At 40.8% G+C, this 10,822-nt stretch overlaps 1 protein-coding gene across 3 annotated transcripts; it reads right to left on the bottom strand.

The window, feature by feature from the left end:
- Window positions 1–2,333: 2,333 nt before the first annotated feature.
- Window positions 2,334–10,064, bottom strand: DNAAF4 (dynein axonemal assembly factor 4). 3 transcript variants are annotated; one of them, XM_062501307.1, is made up of 9 exons: window positions 9,942–10,064; window positions 9,196–9,343; window positions 8,691–8,828; window positions 7,441–7,693; window positions 6,556–6,685; window positions 5,857–5,966; window positions 5,006–5,159; window positions 3,856–3,961; window positions 2,334–2,812 (listed from the first exon to the last, which is right to left on the bottom strand). In XM_062501307.1, the coding sequence occupies exons 1-9, from the start codon at window positions 10,062–10,064 to the stop codon at window positions 2,703–2,705; spliced, it is 1,272 nt and encodes a 423-aa protein (XP_062357291.1). In that variant the 3' UTR covers window positions 2,334–2,702. The 3 variants fall into 3 exon arrangements, with proteins under 3 accessions (XP_062357291.1, XP_062357290.1, XP_062357292.1); XM_062501306.1 differs by having other exon boundaries at window positions 6,556–6,695; window positions 7,457–7,697; window positions 8,695–8,828; XM_062501308.1 differs by lacking the exon at window positions 3,856–3,961.
- Window positions 10,065–10,822: the final 758 nt, after the last annotated feature.

Raw genomic sequence — 10,822 nt, 5'->3', positions numbered from 1 at the left:
CTGGAGCGCACCTGAACCGGAGCGCGGCTCGGCGCCAGCGCAGTTAAAGCGCCAGGACACTGTTTATGAAACACAGCACCTTGCATCAGCCGGCGAGGCAGCGGCAGACGATGACAGAGAAGGAAGCCGGCAAACGCCAGCGCCCGGAGTCGGGGCCGGCACGGCGGTGACCACCGCCCGCAGGCCGCTCGCCCCTCGAGCGCCGCCGCCCCGCACGGCCCCGCTCACCCGCTCCCCGCACCGGGAACGGCCCCGGCCCCGGCGCCCCGGGCTCCGCGCCGTTCCGGGCGGCCCCTCCCGCGGCAGCCGCCGCGTCCCCCGGAGCTCCCCGCGGCCGGGCCGGGGCAGGGCGGCCGCCCCCGCGGGCCGGTCCCGCCGCTTACCTGAGCGCGGCCCTCGCGGGGCCCGGCACGGACGAGGGGCCGCGGCCGCCGGTGACGCCGTCACAAACAACCCGGCCCGCCCGGGCCGGCGCCTGCGCGCGGGGCGGCGCCCGCAGCACCCTGGCGAGCGCAGCCCGCGCCCCGCCGCGGCCCGGCGGCCACAGCGCCCGGAGCGGGCCGGGCACCGCAGCTCCGGCGGGGCCGCGGCTCCCCGCCCGCCCCGCGGCCCGCCCCGGGCACCGCCATGGCAACGCCGCGCCGCCCAGCGCGGGCCCAGCGGCCCCGGCGCCCTGCGAGCCGGGCGGGGGCTGCTCGGAGGCCCCTTCGGCGCCAGGAGCGTTGTGCCGCTGGGATCACGGCAGCAGCCGGCTCTGAGGAGGCGCGCTCCGTCACATACCGGTAACGCCTGTGCTAAGGGAAAGGAAGAAAAAAAAAAAATAAACAAACGGCCGTCAAGCAACCAAAAAAAAAAAAAAGCCCCACCAAAGAACACCCCCAGAACATGCACTGTCCCCCAAAAAAACAAAACAACGACAACAAAAAAGGTGCTGTAAATAGACAACTAATCTTTGACTCTCCCGGCCTCAGCTGGAAAAACTCTGATGACTGGGAATTAAGTAATAATTTGGATAGTGTCCTGTAAGGAAAGCCCTGCTGCCTCAGGATAAACTGTCCCAAGACGCACTCAGACTGGAGATAAGGCAGTTCTTAAATCCCACCCACGCTCCTACACCACAGCTCATCCACGCACACTGTACAGAGCACATCCAAAATTCCAGAGGTTTAGACCCCAACAGTGCTCTGGTACTGGAAAAAAATAAATGGGAGATGATAACAACAGGCCTCATTAATAAAGTCAATGTCTTACTCAAGTTTTATCTAAGATAGCAACTTAAGTGTTGGCTTCATGTCTTGTTATGACTGAGAAACAAAGAAAAAAGCCTTCACTGCACCTCTGAAAAGCAGCAGGTTGTAACTGACTTGCTCAGCAGCACTAAGGGAGGTACCTTACTCAGAGAAGTTTTACAGCAGGCTCATCAATACAGCACTAGAGCACTTTCCATAAACAGACCAAGAAGTATTTTTCATATAACTCACTCCCTATAGAGGAAAAAAAAAATAAAAATAAAAATACATGCATGTGCACATGAGTGAGGAAGCATAGTCACTTGTACATTTTCCTATGGTCTATTTTTCAAATTCCTGTATCTTAGGAAAAAAGGTTAGAACTAAATCAAATCACCCAGTCTCACTCTATTCTTACTCTCATTCGTATTTTCATTATTTGTACTATTTCTGCCATACATATTAAGATATTTTCTATGATCAAGATTATCACTAATTCAGAAATTGAGATAAATTTTATTGTCTTCCATAGTCATTGAGTCAAATTACCACTGTCCACAGTTTACTAAATAAGGTCAAAGTGTTAAGTTCCTCACTCTCCACCATGCATGTATTTCAATACACATCTTGAGCAATATTTGTTCTGACCACACTTACCAAATTTGAAATGCTTTGCCCTCTTAGTTGAAAGACTGAGTAAGATGGGTTGAATAAGATGCATCTTTCTCCCACTGCCAGCCTCTCCTCCTTAGCCCTCTTTTCCCCTCAGCAATTATAAAAAGAAAACAGCAATACCTGTAAGCACAGCGTTCCCTCAACTGAGGCACTCCACCTGCTGCACTGCCCTCCTTCAAGCTGTTATAAAAAAGTATTTTCAGCCCCTTCCAGTGCAATGCAGCAATTTTCTGTGGGAAAGCAGGGGCAGCAGCTACCCCAAACATTTCTGACTCACCTCAGCACTCCTCTCAAGGCTCTAAGTAAAAGAGCTGGAAACAGTGCCTGCTACCTTCTCCCGGATACAACACTATAAAATTGGCACACAATAATATATATCTGCCTGATAAATGCTTTATTATAAACACAGAAATCAGTCATAAATGGTATTCAGGAAAGAGACTGATGCAGAAAATTCAGAAGTCTGCTAAAACTTACTGAAAGAAATGTAGTTGAAATGGTCCCAGTTTGGAAAGAACACTTAACTAAAAGAAACCACTTCAAGTCCAGGGTTACAGATTGTCAGAGTAATACAGAATGCTAACAAAAAGAAAAAATATGACAATTTTGACAATATGACATATTTAAAATGTATCTAATAATGTTTATAATACTATACTTTCCAAAAATATATCCAGTCTTTTACCAATTTTCTAAATGTTCCAAGTGAAGCAGGTAACACACACTGAAGAGAAATAATGTTCCGTCTCATGTCCTCAAAGGCATCAAAGAGTTTACTTTTTTATATATTCTTTTCAATTAAGAACTTTGCATTGTTCCTTGAATTAGATGTCGAATCTTCTCAGCATCTTTTTCTATATTTTTATTTCTAGGATCAATCTTGAGAGCTGCTTCATAATCCTGAAGACCTAATATAGATACGTTAATAAGAATATCAGTCAATAATGCAAGAGCATCCTCTTTTTGTAATTGCAAGTTGCTCTTGCAAGAGCAACTAACTGGAAATAGCTACTCCCCAGTCATACACATAAAGTACTGATCTTGAGGTTTGTCCTTAAGCAAGATGGCATCACAATGACATTAGTTTAACTTCCATCAGTAAATAAACTTGTTTTTTGTTTATCTTATTTTACAAAACATTTTAGTGGAAACACTCTACCACACAAACATCTTCAGGTTTTGAAATATGAAAATAGAACCTCTTCATTCACGTAATATACACCTGTATATGTGTATGTATAGGTGTGCATGAGGGGACTGTTCTAAAGTGTTTTGCAGAAGAGGAAATGATCCTGTGTGAAAATAAGGACAAGAAGAGACATGAACTGTGAGAACTAGAGCTTGTGGGGAAAAGCAAACCATGAGTACAGGAAGTACAATCTTGCCTACGTTAGTCTTTTTTATAGAGTTTCAAAGTGCAAATGAAGCTGTAAGGGAGTAACCAAGTGATGCCTAAGTAGAAAAAGGTAAACAGTGGCCAAAGCTTAGTACTTCAACACTGACACTTTGAATATTCTTCAGTTTCTAGTATCAGCTTTCACTTGTAAATTTGCTTTACAAAACTAATCTGTTACTCTTGAGGAACTGAATAGGGACATTGTAAATTCAGGTATTTTCACACAAATCACATGTACTTGATGAATCATTTTACTCATCAGTATGGATTTCCTACCTCATTTTACAAAGACATTATTAAATATTCCAGGTTATTTTAATCTCTTCAATGGAAAAACTCCTTAAATTAGGAATGCAATCCATTCTCTCAAACTTGTAAAGATTTTACAAGTATCCACTAAATTAAAATAAAGATTCATAACAACTAGACATAGATTGTACAGACCTCCTTCAAAGTCACCCCTGAAAACAAAGGTGTGAGCAGCCTCACTAAGCCAGAGTTACTTGCTTGTCACTATAAATTCCTGTGCATGTTTTCATAAAAGCAAGGCCTCACCTTCAGTGTATAACTCCAGCTGACAAAACGCTGTTCCACGTCTCACGTGGGCTTTCACTCGAGCGTTCTCATTATCAGGAACAGGAGGTGTCAACAGTTCCAGTGCCTTTACAAATGAGAACACCCTAAGTATTTATAAGTAGATTTTCCATAATTTGGGGTTTTTTTCTGATTTACAAACACTTCTCTCACCCAATTACTATTATTATAGAGTGACATAATAACTATTCCAACTGGAATAGAAAATAGCTATTCAAATTTAACTATAAATGGCTTGTGAAGCTAGTCATTAAGATTTGTATCCATCACCCCAGTTTGCCAACTACAGTTACATTGCCATGACTAAAAATTGAAAAATATCAGGTTAAATGTTTATTGCAGTCAAACAATATGTTCTGTTTTCACACATCATAATCTATCATGCTATCAAAAGAAAAAGAAAAGCAGCTCTAAAAAATGCACATGTATTTTAGCAGTAGTTACTAGGAAAAAAACAAAAACAAACAAAAAAAAAAAAAAAAACAAGACAAAAAACTCTCTAGCGTCAAGACTCAAGTACTTATCAGTTCAAAAAATAATAATTCTTGGAAAACTTTTTCCATGCTATTTAGGTGCCATTTGAGATCATTCCTCTTGTTGCACAAATAACAGCTGTGAAAACATCAGGACAATATAGCCCTTCATTAAAAATGTTTGGTTTGTTGAAAGTTTTTTAAGGTATCCTGCTCATCACCACCACTTTTTTTTTCCTTCCAACTAAATGAAGCACACCACCACATAATAGAAAATGCATGAGTATACACTGGTTTCATTTTACTCTGCTCCAAGTTGTGGGTTTTTTCAAACATACATGTTGCTACAATATTTTTGTCCATAAGGAAACACACTGACCAGTATATGGCCATTTGTCACAAATGTGTGGAAGCTTGGTTTAGGGTTTATTTTATTGTTGCTTTGTTTTAGATTTCTGAGAGTTCATTGATCACTATCAAATTTTAATATTTCACCATGGCTTCATTAAATTAAATTTGAATTTTAAAACTTTGGATTGCGCTAATACGTATTTACAGATCTGCTTAAAACAGAACCATCACAGTAACAAATCACATTAATGCACAAGCTGACAGCCAGAGCTCCTGGATTTTTATACCTTAGAGGAATCTTGGATAGCTTTGTGTAAATTTCTCAGTTTAAGGTGGCAAGCAGCACGGTTCAGGTACAGCAGGGGAAGTGAATTGTTCAGCCTCACCGCAAGGTTAAACGCGTTTACAGCCCCAAGGTAGTCTCCCATTGCAAACATTTTGCTAAGGAGTCAACAAAAAGTGAAACATGCACTTTAAAGAAGGGGATAAATACAAAATAAACACCTACTAATTGTTAACTTATTTTCAAAAATTTCAGGTTTTAGCATCTTTTCCTTTGAAGTGCTCCTTTATAGCCTTTTCTGAGAACAACATAGCTAAAGTTCAGTGCACCTTAATGCTGGCAACATTGCTTAGGAGATACACAACAAAAACAGTCACTGCCTACAAGCAATGAAGAGCTGTAAGAGTGGACACATTTATGTAGACACGGGACTAATTTTGAAAGCTTTGTATATCTGATTATGATTGCCTAATCAAATAAATAAATAAACCAATATTTGTATCAAGTTCCTAAAGTTTATTATGCACAGATGTTTAACCTCTCACTGAAAAAGTACAAATAAAATTAAATCTACTTAGGTATAATAGTGCACTGCCTCCACTTTCTTCAAAGAAGAATATGCATAATGTGTTTACAATGATTTTGTTCATCATGAGCTTCAACAAGTGTACCTCATGATTTACCAGATTCTAACCCCATAAGATGTCAATAAAATCTCTAGTATGACTACCATGACTACTCTAGTCATTCACCAGCTCTGTCTAGAATAAATATAATATACCAAAACTGAACAGTAGACAAACACCATAAAACTAATTAATTTTTTAATACGTCTTCAAGTGGAATGTAACTTACTTTCCTTTGTCCTTTAACCAATCTGGATTCTTCTCCTCTTCTTTTAAGTCTTCCAGCTCAGATAAATCAGAATTTATTATTCTTCGAGCTTCTGCTTGTTTATGTAGCCACTGTAAATACAAAATGTGCTAGTATTGTTTCAGAAGCAAAAATTCAAATCCAAGAATGGATTTTATTTTCATCTCTTCACTAATACTTATCAAAAGAATTCTATGGACCACATATTTCAGACAGAGGAAAATATTTATGTCCAATATGAAAATCTTGAAAGTTTCCCCAAATCTTTTATTGTCATGAAAAGTCAGGTTACCACATCCCTAACACATTTTTGTTTACTTGTCTGTTTTGATCTTCCAAAAGTATTTTGTGTTCATTGAATCGAGCTCAAAAGAGCTGTGAACTTCTTTTAAGATACAACTGGAAGAATCTTAAGTATAAGAGTCAAGAAATTTAAAATTTTTTACTTCAAGGAATTAAATTAATATTGCTGACTTTTCTCCCCCTCCCCAAAAAGGAATATGTTATTAATCTGCACAACCACATGCTGAAAATAATTTTAATATAAAATTGTTTCTTTCCATCTTAATTTGAATAAGACTGCTATCCTTGGAAGATAAGGATATTGCACAGGTAACATTCCTTGGCACAGACACTATTTTTGTATTGACTGAATACACAATAAATAATTCCCCACCTTACCTCCTCCTCTTCTGCAACGCGAGATTCTCGCAGAGCTGTGGGAAAAACTCGTGGTGTAAAGTTGACTTTGACTGTAGCAGCAGCTCGGGGAGCTGGTAACTGTTCTTCCTTTAAATTCTGTGAAAATATACTACAGGAACCTATGAAAAGAATTAGAGCACTGGAAATGAAAAATGAAACAAAATATTTTTCTGGTTTTCTACCAAAGTCCAAAGTACACCTGACTTAGAAATGTCACATTAGAATTAAACCTCTAATTGCTTGAGAAAGGTTTAGACTTGTTCTTTTGAAGGGAACATTCAAACAATTTTTCTTCCTAATGTACCAAGTAAATAAATGGAATAATATAGCATCTGTCACAAATGAACTTAAACTCCTTAACTCCCTAACACCTTAACTCCTCTCACACCTCTCTGTCTGTTGTTTGTATGATGCTGTGACATTGATGTATTGCTGTACAAATTGATGATGTGACAGGGTGACAATAAGAGCTGAAACTATCAAATCAAACAAACAAAATATTAAATGTCTTCTGCTGGTTTAGTTCCCTGAATGGCTCTCCATGCAGCCAAGACACAGGACAGAGAGAGCAAAAGGAGATTGAATATTTCTGTGAAATGAAAGAGACTCCACCCCCAGGAAGTCTGCATTACACTGCCAGAAAAGGCTTTCTGATTTAATTTCCTAAAGCTTAGAACAAAACCCACCCTTGTATTTCCAAAGACTTCAACAAAAGCCAAGAACTCATGTGCTTCAGCTCAATAAATTGCCTGAAAATAACAATTTTAAAAGAACTGGTTTGGTATGGTGGAGACAAAGATAAGTGATGAATTAGAAACATCTAGAAAAAAAGTTACACCCACACTTTAAAGAATTATAAAGTACAGTTCAATCATACAACCTTTTGTGGATTTGAGTCTGGTCTTAGAAGTTCCTTCATTAGGAATCTGAGTTTTGTTCATTTGTTCATTTTTTCTCTCTTTTAATGGCTCTATTTCTTTATATAATTCCACCTTTTTTTGTATGCTCTTGTATTTATCACCATCTTTTTGTTGGTTTTTCCATAACTCCAACTCTTTAGCAACCTTCTTCCGCTCCTTTTCTTTCAGATCTTCAATTCTTTTTCTTTCTGCTTCCTCTAGCTATTTGAACAAAAACCACCCTATGAGATACATAATATCTGATCATACTGACATGACTGTGTTAAAATTACCATTATTTTCCCAGTTTGACAGCCCAAGCATAGTGTAACCAATAATGTGACCATACAAGCAGAGTTAAATAAGATGCTTAAAAATTACTGTGAGAGTAAAGATTTCTGATTAGCTTTTAGAGGTCTTCAGGTACAATCCAGAAACATTCAGAAATAACTCCTGCTTTTAAACAGTGAAAATCCTAACCATGTTTTAATGTAGATCTCTGGAGAATAGAGAAATGTGAAATATATGTGATGACCTGAATACACTATTTCTTATTTTTCCTCTTCTCTTTGAGATTATTACATATTTAGAAGAGGTACAATGTTGCCACTAAGCCAGTCATTAACCGTAGCTCATTTTCGTCCATATTGCATATGCAATCTTAAAATTTCATTGTATGCTAAAAAAAATAGAAAATCCTTTGAACACAAGTGAAGCAACCAGACCTTTTATATACATTAAAATTTTAAGAACGTACCTTAAAATATACATAAAAAGTAGAATACAAAAAAAATACAAATACACAAAAGACAAAAAAAAAACCCCAAATCTGACATAAAATACAACAAAGAATAAATAAGATTTTTTTTTTAACCAGTATTTTTCACAGTGCTAAAGGACTAAACACCTGCAAAGGCCACAAAAGACTATAGTTTTGCCACATGACTGTACTCTCTTTTGAGCAGACAAAAATCTGAGCTTGTCACCAAAAACTTTCATTAGTACTACTCATAGAAAATGGCAACTTCTATTCACTTTGTCAGTAACATTTTCATATTTGGTAATACATGTTTTAAGTGCAAAGAAATAACAAGGTTCACCACCACTATAATAGAAATTGGAACTTTTCATATATTTCAACGTACATTTAACAAAGTATCTGCCAGATTAATTGGTAGCTGTTTACATGCATGTCTTGCAGAGCTCCTTCTAAACCTACCTTCATTGTAGCCTCCAAAGCATATTTTTTGTGTTCCTGTTTTGTAATTTTTCTTGCTTCTGTCTCCTCTTTTGCCTTTTCTTGGGCTTTTAGAACAGCATTCTCTCTCAGATATTGTAGTTTCTCCTTGTCAGCTTAAAAAAAAAAAAAAAAAACAACTATTTTAGTAATTTAGGCCTAGTGTTCTACTGGTATATATAATCTTAATGAAAACATGATTTCTTCTGCTACTTTAGCAAAATAAAACATGGTTACAATTCGACAAACCAGTGTCTACCAAGCTCATCTCTAAAAGAGAAAAATTAAGATTTGCTTAAACACAAAATACAAATTTTACAAGAAATATTGTTTTGTTTCATACATGCTAGTAGATGTTCTTTGTTCTCGCATACTTTCTATTTTTAATAATGAACAAGGTTGAACTGAGCAGATATCTACCAGCTGAAGTTTCACAGTATGGTTTCCTTACACACAGTCTAATTTCCAGAGTAGAACACTTACTGTTTGCTAGAGTTAGGGAATCCCACATGGCAGGTTCTTTTTTATACAAAGTGAAGAAAATGTTTCCATTTCCGATCTTAGCTGTGCTATTGGTGTCATCAATAGGAGCGTACAAAACGGCTTCAAATAAAAAGGGAGGGATGCTTACCTACAAAAATATAATTTGTACTAATATTTACTACTTTAAATTAGCTCTTACATAGTCAAAACACTTAGTACAAGCATACAGCAAACCTCAAGAAGCAGATACTACTGACAGAACTAATGTGCTTTGGAGGTTTGTACAAGTCCAGAGAAGGCACTTCCTTCCCATTAAGGGTGGGTCATCACAAGGTTCTATTTTTTTACTAATGAGATTGAAAAAGTTGGTTCTTCAGCACGGCAAGAGAAACCGTGGATTTCAAATTTAGGATTCTTATTCATAGTACAAGTGAACCTATAAATTCAGTCCATTTATGAGAGTAAAGGCAGCCGGCACCCGTCCAGTGGCAAAAGCATTAGTAGGGAATGAGCGGCAAAGCCCTTATCTGCCGCGGGACGGGCGTTTAACAGCCCGCAGCACACAGAGGGAGACTGGAAAACACGAAGGCCTGTGCCTTTGAAGGTCTATGCACTTGAAGGCTATGCACTTGAAGGCCTGTGCCCTTGAAGGGCTGCCACGGCGCACGGAGCGCGTGCTTTCGAGCAGGGCTCCGGAGTCAGCCGCGGCAGGAGGCCCGTGAGGCCAGCGGGACGCGGCCGCCCACCTTCAGGTACTGCTCGCCGCAGAAGATGCTGTTGGGGGTGGCCCGGGCGCCGCGCAAGGGCAGCGAGAGGTACACGGCGGTGAGGGTCTGGCGCCAGCTCTGCTCCCGCAGCCACACCGGCATGGCCGCGGCCCGAGCGGCTCCCGGCCCGGCCCGGCCCGGCCTGGCCCGGCCCGCGGGGCACGCCGGGAGCTGTAGTCCCCAGGGGCCTGAGGGCCGCGGGCACGGCTCCGGCTGCCGGCGCTCACGCCTGGGCAGAGAAGGCCGGAATGCGGCTCGTATCGTCCACGTACATTTCTACAATGAGACAAGCTGCTGGTAGTGTAGAATTTCTGAGAATAAACTATCAAAAGCCGAGGATGGGTTTGATTGATACGCGGAACCACGGTGGGTGCATCTGGTCCAGCCTCCCTGTTCCAGAGCACATAGCATAGGATTGTGCCCAGATGGTTCTGGAATATCTCCGGTGAGGAAGACCACACAGCCACTCTGGGCAGTTTTTCCTCAGTTGAAGCAGAACTTCTAGTCGAGCATCCATTTCTGCCTGTTGCCGCTTGTTCTACTGCTCAGAAGCCCCGAGAAGAGCCTGGCTCCATCCTCTGGCACCTCCCTTCAGACATTTATACGCATTGCTGAGGTCCCCTCCCAGTCACCTTGAGGCTAAACAGGCCCAAGTCCCCCAGCCTGTCCTTGTAAGAGAGATTCTCCAGATCCCTGAATGAACTTGGTAGCTCTGTGCAGGACCTGCTCCAGGAGCTCCATGGCTCCGGTATGAGGAGCCCAGAACTGCACGCAGTGCTCCAGGTGTGGCCTCACCACGGCTCAGCAGAGGACAGGATCACCTTCCTCACCTAGTCTGGCAATGCTGGCACTGAAACTTC

This window comes from Cinclus cinclus, chromosome 13, assembly GCF_963662255.1.
Source record: "Cinclus cinclus chromosome 13, bCinCin1.1, whole genome shotgun sequence".
NCBI classification, from domain to species: domain Eukaryota; kingdom Metazoa; phylum Chordata; class Aves; order Passeriformes; family Cinclidae; genus Cinclus; species Cinclus cinclus.
The sequence above is the reverse complement of the archived record's forward strand: the minus strand, read 5'-3'. Positions and strand labels throughout refer to the sequence as shown.